The sequence below is a fragment of the Tachysurus vachellii genome, chromosome 10, assembly GCF_030014155.1.
Source record: "Tachysurus vachellii isolate PV-2020 chromosome 10, HZAU_Pvac_v1, whole genome shotgun sequence".
Lineage (NCBI taxonomy): Eukaryota > Metazoa > Chordata > Actinopteri > Siluriformes > Bagridae > Tachysurus > Tachysurus vachellii.
In genome coordinates, this window is record NC_083469.1 from 26,304,580 (window position 1) to 26,317,514 (window position 12,935).

The following is a 12,935-nucleotide window of genomic DNA, read 5'->3' on the forward strand; positions in this document are numbered from 1 at the left end:
ATTAGACAACAAACCTGGTGTGTGTTGGGGGGTAAGGGGTGAAATTTAATTTAATTAATAAATTGGTTTATACAAATTTGAAGATCTGGGTCAGTGAATCTATGTGGTTGGTCAAATATAAGCGGCCATTTTACAAATATTTCTATCTACACATATACATACTGTATAAAGTACTCACTCATCTTTCAGCTTGTATTAATGACTTAAAAATGAATCGGTTTCATTTAGATGTTTTTGATGATGTGGTAAGTAAAAAAAAATAAAAAATCACACACACACACACACATACATACACAATTTATTTCATTTCATGTCAAACAATCCACTAATTTATATATTTTTGCTACAAATATATATTTATATATCCGTATCTGATGTGATGAAATGTATAGAGCGTACTATAGAGCGCACTACTGTAGCTCCAGCACGAACAGGTCCATAGGTGTAATGCTGGAAGGTAAAGACGTGTGTGTAAAATGGCCGCCGCTCCGCATGTGGACGTCCCCGGAAGGGTGGAATTCTTGTTTTTGGATGTCTGCAGCTGTAACCTTGAAGGATGCAATTTCATCTGTCATTTATTCTTCCCCATCTAGACTGTATCAGGATTAACTGTAACTCCAGTAAGTTAACACTCAAGTTTCATTTTGTTTCTAATGATTGTTGTATGTACTGCGTCTCTTGCTTTCCTTTTCTTTAGCGCTCGGATGATGAATCCAAACTCTCTGATATTAACGCACAGTAACCGGTGGTGACTTAATAATTCATTATTAATCGGTAGCACTTTCCTCCAGGGGAGGTGTTCATAAGGCTATATAACACCTGCATAAGCGCTTCATGATAACAGACTTGAGGCTACGTAAATGTTTATAAAGGCTTGTTTCATGAAGCCCACCAATGATGACTTTGATGTCACTCTGATATGACCGCAGAGCGACATAAGGTTGTTTTATAACACGATCCGGGTTATAATTAAACCTTATGACCTCTTACTGACTTTGTAGCTTATGTCAACGTTCCATCGTTTATATGTCAAATACTCAGAAGTAACAAGCCATGACATTGTTGTAACTGTTCAGAACAACTTCATCTCAATTTTATAAAGTCATTTTTTAATTATTATCATAGCCTTCATGATGTGAGTGTTACGAAAGGGGTTATAATCCCTAAGATATATGCAGTCTACAACCACTGTAAGACTCTAAGGACTATACCATGCATTTAAAACCTTATAGGTAGTAATGAAAAACTTGCTTCATTTAAAGTTAAGAGAAACACTCAACACTGTCACGGTTACTGTGTTATAAAGCAGGATTTAATGTTGAGCTGTAATATACAGCCAGGTATATAGCTATAAACAAGCTATAACCGTTGACATTACATGACATTAAAACCTTATAAACAGAAATGGGAAATTCTATTTAAAATTCAGAGAATACAACTGTTATAATCATATTTATATTGTTTTAATTAACCCACACTTTGTCACTTATGTCATAGTGTTATAAAGCAGGTTTTAATGTTGAGTTATAAACAAGTTTATAACCATCATATGACTGGACGTTAAAGGGCACGCTATTAAAAGCTTAGAACCTGAAATAGAAACCTACTTATATAAAATAATTGTTATTGTTATAACCTTAACTATGTCACTTCAGTGTTATAAACCAGGTTTTCATGATGAGCTATAATTTAATATGTTTATGTGATTATATCTGATGTATACTGTATGACAGTCTAATGTACAGTAGGTTCAGAAACTACTGCCATAGCACAATCTTATGTCAACTCCACATCAGGTCTAAAGAAATACAATGAGCCTTTCTAAATGTTTGTTGTTTTCTTGTTGTCAGTTGTCACTGAAGGCTTACGTAGGCGTTATGTAGCCCTTACGAACACTGCCAAGTAAACAAGTGTTACTCATTAATCTTAATAATGAATGTTGTGTAATGTATTTTCTTGTTGTACAGATAATTCAGTATATCATGATACTTAAATAACTGCTAAGGAAAACTTAAGGATTTTTAATAAGTGCATGTCAATGAAATATATGTATATTTTTCTGCATGTTGAAATACTTTTAATCTATTTTATATCTAATTTTTGCTATATGTTTATAGTGAGCTTTTGAAGTCACCACTTGTAATTAATTAGAGGTTTCTTTATTTTATTGGACACACCGAACTTTGTTTTAGGTTTAGCTTTTATGCTAATGTTGTTTTTTTTAATATATAACTTAAGGAATCTGTAGACAACAAGCTAGGATCACATTTTTAGCTAGGCTAATTTTTACAGATCACTTTCTAGTCGAAAAAGTGATTATTTCTTTTTTAATATTTGGGTAAATTTATTTTGGTTTCAAAAGTGACTTTGGTAGCAGACATTGGGTGCGTAACGCATGCTGTACTGTAACCACACAGTATGTGTGGATTCATTCACGTGTCCTTTATAAGTCATTATAACTCAGCTTTTACTCATTAACAGGTTTCGGGATACCCTCACAACATTTTTATAATAATAAATAGTAAAATTGATTTTCTCAGTTGGGAATGTAAACAGTTTTGCATTTGGTGTGTTTATAACTCATTATAACAAAGCATTTTTTAAACACTAATAATGCCTTATAAAGCTTTTACAGCTACAAAACCCTTTATGCCATGTAGCCTTGTTGAATTCTGTATTCTGATTGGTCAGAAGCTGTTTGTTTTCTAGAACAGTTGGTTATAATGCCTTCATAGCTAATAATGACTTGTGCATAACAGTTTTTATTAATTATTATTATTATAATATTAAGAATTGTTGTGACGAACTGTGATATTTCCTTTACAACATGATTATAAGTTACGTACTGTACTTCACTTAAGCTTAATGAGGCATTATTATTAGAGGTTATAAAGATGACTACAAGGAATTATTATAAACATTAGAGTTATGATTAATGAATTAGGGGAAAAGGAAACTAGTTCTGTGAATTAAAATAGTTTTGTTTTAGTTTAGAATTTAATCAGGATGAATTTATTTAAATGATGTTACAGGGAACATGTGCAGTAGTTTGTACTGATCTGTAAAGAAGCTTGTATGACTTATGGAAATTCATATCAGTGTAATTGGCGCACATGAGAGAGCCACGTGCGATGGCGGTAATTCGGGACTCGTATACTGTTGACATCAATCATGCAGCAAGACGAGCAGAGAGGGATATCTGGTGCCATGGCCACGCTAAATTACCCTCGTGTCCTTTAGCTCCATCATCTCATAATTTCCACCTTTCATATCGACGGAGCCGTGATGAACTCTCTTTTAATTGCACTAATTACTCCTGTCCGTCTTCACACCCAGCTGTCTTACACACTTACACACACTCGCTGCAGGATGTGAGGCTCATCCAACAAAACTCCGGCATCTAAAATTTCATTTGACTTCTCTGGAGATCAGATAGTTATTCCTTTATTTATCTTACGGAGAACTTTAGATCTCTTCACAGGGAAAAATATGTGAGGAAACAAAATGTTGAACGAATGTCCATGAAAAGATGCTGTGATTTAAACGGCATGCATAAAAACGAAAAGCTGAATGAAGTTATAATAATGTCAAATATTTTTATTTAAGGGAAAATGTTTTCATTAAGATAAATAATAAATGATGGATTATTTAAAAGGTCATAGATAGATAGATAGATAGATAGATAGATAGATAGATAGATAGATAGATAGATAGATAGATAGATAGATAGATAGATAGATAGATACTGTAGATAGATAGATAGATAGATAGATAGATAGATAGATAGATAGATAGATAGATAGATAGATAGATAGATAGATAGATAGATAGATAGGCAGGCAGGCAGGCAGGCAGGCAGGCAGGCAGTCAGACAGACAGACAGACAGACAGATAGATAGATAGATAGATAGATAGATAGACAGAAAGTTGGATAGTAAAATAGATAGATAGATAGACAGACAGACAGACAGACAGACAGACAGATGTACAGATAGATAGACAGACAGACAGACAGACAGACAGACAGATGTACAGATAGATAGATAGACAGACAGACAGATAGATAGATAGATAGACAGACAGACAGAGAGATAGATGTACAGACAGACAGACAGACAGTTGGGTAGTAAAATAGATAGATAGATAGATAGATAGATAGATAGATAGATAGATAGATAGATAGATAGATAGACAGAGAGATAGATAGATAGATGGACGGACGGACGGACGGACGGACGGACGGACGGACGGACGGATAGATAGATAGATAGGAAAAAGTTATTAAAGTACTTATTAAAACTTAATTAATTACTTACTTAATTATAAGATAATGCAGTTTATTGATTCTAAGGTAATCACAATAATAATAGTTCATAAAAATATATAATTTCCAAAAATTTGGAATCTACAGAAAATCATACAAATGTTTTAAAAACGAAAGAGTGCGTTAACGAACAGAAGTAAAACACTCACAGGAAATCACATTAACAATAAAAACTCCATTAATGGTCTTATAAACAGAGCTTGAGGTTTCTGTGAGCTGTCTGGAGCAGGTGAATGTTTCAGAGATGGAAATGACAAGTACGATTATTGTTCCTGAACATACATCTGCTTTAAGCTGGGATCTAATCTGTCACCATGGGTTACTTTTCATCATCAATCATTTCTGATTTAATAAGAGCTCGCAGTCACCACCACCGCTGCTGACGCTGTTATTATAAAGTTTGGAACTTAAATGCCAGTTTTATTTGAACATATATCTTACTTTCGAAGCTTTGAGTTGCTTAGCAATGGTTGCTGTAGCAAATCAATTTGATCAGGTTTTCAGTTTAGATTGGATACAGAGCTTTTAACGATGAAATGTTGGTACTTTCTAAACTTTATGTTAAATGTCATAAAATGCTTAAAGAAATCTAAAAAAGGTTTAAAGAGTTTTTCCCTTTTTTGTTTTATGAACATTAAAGGTGGGGTGCACGTTGTTTAAAAAAATGTGAGTCGGGCCAACAAACAAAACAAACGTGTAACCAATGAGCAGAAAGGGGCGTGTCTTGTTAATATGCGGCGGAGAGAGTGTTTAGTGCGCATGTATGTGTGGGCGGAGCTATCAAAACAGGGGTGACACCCATTTGGGTTAGGGGCGTGTTTGTTTTGGTGATTTTAAATGTCAACATTGGCTTTCAAACATCCTGCACCCCACCTTTAATGTTTCACTACTAATTTTGATTAAATGTAATAGATGTATACTCAGACGATCGAAAGTTGCTAGCATGAAATCACAATTTGATTTTTTTTTCCTGGAAATATTACATTAAAGGTTACTTATTTACAGTTCCTTCAACTCTAAGCTAATAACATTAAAAAATGTATAACGTTAGCATCAGTGAAATGAACAAATACGTCATTTCATTTGCTATTTGGTTCTGTTTTCTGATTTCAAATCAAAGGGTGTTTACTGCTAATACTTTGAACCTGATCTGTTAGATATAAAACTGTACATGATGTAATCACCAATTAAATACGTAGCATAATATGTATTGTCTAGTTGATTATATCTAAAAGTAGTAATTCATAAAATTTGTTAAAATCGTCTTTGATGTGAAGCTCCTGATTCTAATTACAACTTAAAGACCATATTTTAGAACGAAAAATTGAAACCAAACTGCTTGATGTGACTGAGGAAAAGTTAACAACATAAACATAGCTGGAACGCAGTAATTACAGTAAGTCCCCCAAAAGTTCACTTTTGCTGCGCTATTCAAATAGAAGCGGGAAAATGGTACTAACTTATAGCCAGTATTTTTTCTTCATCAGCTAATTTTATTTAGGATTTAATTAAATCCCCATTAACACATTTCGAGGACAGATTTTATGGACAAAAAGAGTAAAAAAGAGTAGCAAGATTGTGTGATTATCTTCTTCATAAGATATATGTGTTGTAATCTTGATGGACCTTCTCAGTACCAAAACCAAGTACATACCATAATGTTGGCAGTAGATTTTCTGATCATGTAGTACCTGCTTTTCACTTTTAATGATCTGCCCGAACCCCTAGTCTTGTGATAATGGGTTTAAGAGCAGTTTTAGACATTTGAGTGTGGACGGGGCTTAAGATCGGTTAGATTTTGGATATCGTCGCTGTCGGGCGGAAACCTCGTATGTCCAAATTTGATCAATTTCATATTTTTTCACATATCGATGCTATTGGTCAGTCCCCACGTGGGTCTGTTATTTTTTACAAGTTATTAACCAATCTAAAGTCTTGAAAATAGCTTGAGCGCAAATCTCATAACTCCATTGGACACTTCAACTGTCCACCTCTTCCTCACTCCGTGGGAGAGCTTCACGGCATATTTCTCCTCAAGAAGAGTCGCAACGAATCAACACGTCTTCTGAGGTAAATGTCTTAAAACACTGGGCTCAAAGAAAAAAAAATCTTGACCCCCGCTAGTTCTGGTGCTCGTCTGAGGACAGGAATTTAGCGCAAGACAATCCACTGTAACGCGGACTAAACCCTGTGCACTGCAGATAAGCTACAGCGTTTTTTTAATTTCCTGAAAAATAACGGTTTTGGAGATACGAGGATTCCGTCTGACAGCGACGATATAATGCTAGGTTAGTGGTTAGCATCGCTACAGAAATAACTACTCAGTTAGCCTTTTTATTTTGGCTACATTAGCCATTTTCTGTATTCATATATTCATCCTTCACACAAAGAAAATACAGGCTGAAAGTAATCTTAATCTTAGTCTCATGGCCAACCGCGTTAAGGACTTAGAAATGATATAAAGTTAAAGGGTTTTATGTTTCTATGACGTGACTAAAGGCAAAGTGTCTCCAGGTCAAGCTCACTCCTGCCCACCTCTGCAACTCTAGGACTCATAAAAGCTTCAATCACAAGAACATGTCTCTAAACCATTAAACTAATGCTGTTGCCTTTGATCATGGTTTATATATATTCAAGAAATATTGTAGAAGTTTTCCTTGGCATTTATTCTGATGACTCATCCTGTCTGATTCAACAGGTACGTAACTAAAAAGTTTTACACTGAGCCGGGGGTCATGTTTGGGACATTATCCTTTATTCCGAGCATACATTGTTTAAAAGTAATGGCATGAAACAACATCTGATAATCTTTGAAGACAGTTAGGACTGGTTAAGATCTGTTAAGAAGCAAAACAGCAAATAAATATGGCCATAGTGAGCTCACAGTATGGCCACACTTGGTGAGCAGATCTGAAGGGCAAAGTCATATGAAGAGTAAGTGTGTCTTGCCTGGATTAGAGTTAGAGGATCCATCCCAGGAACCAGGCCTTGAAATAGTGTCTGGAGTCAGGCGAAACCCAAAATGGGTGATGTAAAGCCATCTTGAAGGCTCTGCGTCAGATGCAATGCTAGACACTTGTTATTCATACGATGTTAGATAGATTAGACTCTTGTATTGGAAAAGGTTTTGGAATGGAAACTCACATTCGCATAGTAGCCCCAGTTTGTTCCACCATGTTTGTCTAAGCCATGTTTGTGTATTACCTACAGTGCAGTGTAATATTGCCTTTAACATTAGAATAAAGCACTTTGCTGGATTCACCTTGAGAGTCTGCAAACTCTATTCCAAAATGTTGCCTCTCTACAGAGCTGTTTCCAACAGAAACCCACGTGTTGCCTTTCGCAATTTTTGGATGTGATGCAACGCAGTTTGATTGACAGGACCTGCTAATTGTTTTTAAAACATCTAGGCTGTTGGCCTAGTGGTTAGCACGTTCGCCTCACACCTCCAGGGTTGTGAGTTCGATTCCCGCCTCCTCCTTGTGTGTGTGGAGTTTGCATGTTCTCCCCGTGCCTCGGAGGTTTCCTCCGGGTTCTTCCGGTTTCCTCCCCCGGTCCAAAGACATGCATGGTAGGTTGATTGGCATCTCTGGAAAATTGTCCGTAGTGTGTGATTGCGTGAGTGAATGAGTTAGTGTGTGTGCCCTGTGATGGGTTGGCACTCCGTCCAGGGTGTATCCTGCCTTGATGCCCGATGACGCCTGAGATAGGCACAGGCTCCCCGTGACCCGAGGTAGTTTGGATAAGCGGTAGAAAATGAATGAATGAATGAATTAATAATCATCATCATCATCAGCATCTTAAAGCATATGGTTTGTTACTGTATAGCGCAAAGAATTAAATCCTTGCTAGCTAGCATCCACCTCGCTCGCTAGCAAACAGTTTGCAAAATTTAGGGTAAAGCATATTTTTTCTTTGTGTAGTATTATATAAAATACATGACACTGAACTTCTAGTAAACTGTCAATTGTTTGGTTTATTGTATCTTTTTTTGCTAGATTGTTAGTTTGTCTTCTAGCTAGCATCCGGTTTGCTAGCTTGCTAAATAAAGTAGCTTTTGCGTGAGTGAATGAGAGTGTGTGTGTGTCCTGTGATGGGTTGGCACTCCGTCCAGGGTGTATCCTGCCTTGATGCCCGATGACGCCTGAGATAGTCATAGGCTCCCCGTGATCCGAGGTAGTTCGGATAAGCGGTAGAAAATGAATGAATGAATCTAGGCTGTTCAGTTTGGTTGCATAAAGTTGTATTTACAATGGAAGGCGGAACATACAGTATGAGGACCTTCTTATAGCAATCTTATAGACATCCCATAGACTTAAGTCGCTAATGAGCGTCATTAGCCTCATGCATATACTGTAGAATAATTTTAGTACAGATTTTAGAGTACATTTTGCGATATGGAAGTAAGAATAATTCATGAACATTGTCATTCGATTTCTCATCCAATTCATTTGTCTCGTACTATGAAAGGAAATGAAATGAGTGGGTGGTATTTCAAACCTCTTAATGAGTAAAAGCCAGTGAGTCTTATAAGGTAGATTTTCCCAATCCTGCAGCTTGTTTCTTTGTTTAGCAATACTGAGTACTGTAAAGAAAAATTTTTTTTTTCTCTCTCTCTCTCTTTTTTTTGCAAATAAGAATAAAGTCTGAATCAAACTTCTGCTTTCTATTAATATTTTTAACATTTAATATCACAGAGTTTGTAGAATTAACAAAAATGCTTTAAGCGGTATATCCGTCAGACAGAGTTGTGCAAATCAAGAATAAATGACAGCTTTTTTTCCCTACAAGTGATAGAAAGCAAAGGTTTGATGGAGAGTGCACAAGGTTTGATGGAGAGTGTTCGATTAAGAATGGCATTAACTTTTAATGACCGTCATTCTCAGGCAAGGGACCAGAGACACTGTATGCTGGACAAAAACTCAATGACAATGAGTGGCATACGGTGCGGGTGATCCGGCGCGGTAAAACCTACAAGCTCACAGTTGACGATGACGTAGCTGAAGGTACTTCCCTTGGTTTTGAATCTGAAAGACAAGAGATTTCTCAACTAAAAAAAAAGCATAGTATCTCGGGTTGCTTTCTTTATTTAGAAAATTCTGTGGCTTATAAAAACCCAGTTAAAACAGATATAAAATGCGCTGACTATTGATGGAGCGAGCCACGCTCGCAGATCAGTGTTTTTCTTCAGGTGCATGGTGGGGTTTTTTACAAGGGTAACAATACCTAAACTACCTCAAGGGTTTAGGCAATAAGCTGTGTCCCGTGTTCCAATACTGTTTTTGACGCATTCGTGTCGACTTCTCGGCATGACCCAGAGGTGTGACGGCTTTAAAACTGCCTTCACTCATGGAGTTCATGAAAATTAACCCATACAATAAAATATGAGCACAATATGTGTACAGTACCATCTATAAGTAGGGTTCTACATAGTACCATTTTCCATGGGTACAAACACAAAACACTGGTATGACCTAATTTCACATAAGCTTTTTTCCCCTTGCAAAAGTCTGTATTGGGAAGCAGGTTTTGTAGCTAAAGAGTCTTGCTGGCTTTCTACTAACTAGTTAGTGTTGATAAGCTGGTACCCAAAAAAGCTTAGCATTAGAATGTATGAATTTGTTAGGTGTCAATGGACTATGAGCTCAGTCTAGGCATTACATTGGTCCCAGGTACTTTTAAAAGAAATAGGGCGTCATGTTGCCGTTATCATCTCGGCTTTCGGACAAATGGTACAAGGATAATGGGGAATTTCCCAAAATAAAGACAACGAGGGCAATTTGGAAAACAGTATTTGAACATGGCCATAGAGATTGCAACCTTGAAAACAATACTTGAGCTGCAGTGTGAAGTCAGTGGAAGGAAGAGTATAGCTGCCCTTTTTTCTTTCTTCCCTTCTTGTCCCAACCTGCTTGGGTTGCAGGTCAGATGGTGGGCGACCATACTCGCCTGGAGTTCCACAACATCGAGACAGGCGTGATGACCGAGCGCCGATTTGTCTCACACATCCCATCCAGCTTCATCGGCCACTTGCAGAGCCTCAGGTTCAACGGCCTGCTGTACATCGACCTGTGCAAGAACGGCGACATCGACTTCTGCGAGCTGAACGCACGCTTCGGAATGCGCTCCATCATTGCCGACCCAGTGACCTTCAAAGCCAAGAGCAGCTACCTGAGCTTGGCCACGCTGCAGGCCTATACCTCCATGCACCTGTTCTTCCAGTTCAAGACCACATCAGCAGACGGCATCATCCTGTTCAACAGCGGCGACGGGAGCGACTTTATCGCTGTGGAGCTGGTTAAAGGGTAAGACCTTTCAGACTGAAGATTTTGACAGTGGATACCTTGGATGGTTAATATTTGCAGCTTTCTATATGTTTGGAATCTTCTCTAAATGGAACCCCAACCATGTAAAGGTTTTACAGGGTGTTTTAAAAGACCCACCCGGACAGACTAAACCCTTTAGGAAGCCTCCTTTAATCTGTACAACATCAATTTGAGGAGCTACAACATTTAAACAAGCTTTGTCAATGTGGCTCACAGTTACAAGTTTTAGTGTTTTAAAAAATGTTATAACTGGAATGATTTATTGTACAGTATAGAGAACTTAAAGCACTCCTTTAAGCGTTTCCCCTATAGATAGATACAGATATAAAGGACGGTAAAAGTAGATAGTTAGCACTGAAAACCAATCATGTGCAGTCTAGTGTAAAAACATGTCAGTAGCTTTAATCTGGTCAGTGACCAGAACCCAGTTGGGAACATTTGAAGCATTAATGGACCCCTCTGTTGTAGGGGTCTGCAGGTCTTAGGATACAACTACATTCTTAAAAATAGTGAAGACAAATCTTTTTTACGGTCTTTTCCCTCTCAGGTACATCCATTACGTCTTTGATCTCGGTAACGGTCCCAACCTCATCAAAGGCAATAGTGACCGAGCTCTGCATGACAACCAGTGGCACCACGTGGTCATCACCAGAGACAACAGCAATCTCCACACCCTCAAAGTCGATGCCAAGGTTGTCAATCAAGTGGTTAACGGTGCCAAGAACTTGGACCTAAAAGGTACCTGAGCTGAACCCATACTAACAAAATACAAGAGTATTTCCTCGCTTAAGTAATGTTGTAACTTTTGGACATAATTCTCCAGCTCTGAATGTTATCTTGCTTCAAAGGCTATCATCCTACAGTAACTACCTAGTTTTGGTGCCCCAAACAGTGGACATTTGGATGTCGTGATTGTATCAATGAACCTGTTTACTTTTTTCTCAGGTGATCTATTCATAGCTGGTTTGGGCCCAAACATGTACAACAGCCTGCCCAAACTGGTAGCCTCGAGGGAGGGCTTTAAAGGTTGCCTGGCGTCGGTGGATCTGAACGGGCGTCTGCCGGACCTGATAAACGACGCTCTGTTCCGCAGCGGGCAGATAGAGCGTGGATGCGAAGGTACACCCTCTTACAACTCAAGCTCAGGCAGCCCATTCTTCCTCATGAATGCTAACAGTAGCTCCATTAGCATTTCACTGAGCCATCAATCCATCCTACTGACACTGTTCATCACCTCTCTCACCTGTTAAACCCAGTGGCTCACGTAAATGCTGTACTTTTATAGGCCACATTGGTCTTACAGTCTGCCAAGCCCTTTTTTTCAGCCACTTGAAATAACCCTTACTAAACTATTATTGTATTACGACAAGGTCTGTGTATGTTGCGTTTTTTGTTTCGAAATGAAAAAAAAAAAAATTAAACAGCGTTTTCGGCTAACAGTAAATCTCTTGCAAAGCAAACTCAGATTTCTTCTTTGCATGTTTTATCTATAAAAAATGAACTGAGGATCTTGAACCCAGACGTGAAGCCACTAGAAATAGCCAGTTATCCTGAAGTCATGACGATATGCTTCACTACATGTTTTTTTCAGGAGTCACAATTAAAATATTCATCTTTTATAAAAAAAAAAAAAAAAAAAAAACAGACTTCCAGGTCGAGTCTGTTCATGCTAAAATGTACCGCACTCGTGTTTTTTTTTTTTTTTTTTAGATAAAAATTAAAATAAAATTTTCCTTATTTTCATTCCGAAAACAAAAAAGTAAACAAACGACGTACACAGACCTTTTCGATGACGTCTACCGCTTTAGAGTATTTTGGGGCACGATCGAGCTCATGTGTGCTGAATTGCTTTTAATTTCAATACAGAATATTACACGAGGTGAACAGTTACATTTACACTGAATTAGAATTTCAATTTAAAAAGGTGTTTACATGTATAGAGTACTGTGAAAAAATGAAATAGATAAAAAATAAATCGTCATAACTGCTTTTAGAATTTATTTTAAGTTGAGAAAATTTGAAGTCATTCTATTCTAATGATTACTGAATATAGGCTTCGTACAAAGCGTTAATCGTGTTTGCTTTGAATTACAAAAAAATGCGTACGTGTAAAGCATTCGCAAAAATAATGACAGTACAAAAAAACTTTAAAGAATAAAAATCTTGTCAATCCCTGAAGCTGTTTACATGTATAGGGTGCTGTGATATTTTTTTAGTTCAAGTTTAGTCCTTTTTTTCTGAAAGAAAATTATAAGATTCAGAAGATCAGGATTTAAATTCTTTTT

General features: G+C 37.2%; 1 protein-coding gene across 5 annotated transcripts in view; it reads left to right on the plus strand.

Moving 5' to 3' along the window:
- The window catches only part of nrxn3a (neurexin 3a), a 291,045-nt gene that overhangs the window by 85,271 nt on the left and 192,839 nt on the right, over nt 1-12,935 (plus strand). For all 5 annotated transcript variants that reach the window (XM_060880486.1, XM_060880483.1, XM_060880484.1 and 2 more), the window contains 5 exons: nt 594-620; nt 9,211-9,330; nt 10,248-10,629; nt 11,198-11,388; nt 11,596-11,769. In XM_060880486.1, the coding sequence (XP_060736469.1) occupies nt 594-620; nt 9,211-9,330; nt 10,248-10,629; nt 11,198-11,388; nt 11,596-11,769 (894 nt within the window). The remainder of the gene's footprint in view (nt 1-593; nt 621-9,210; nt 9,331-10,247; nt 10,630-11,197; nt 11,389-11,595; nt 11,770-12,935) is intronic.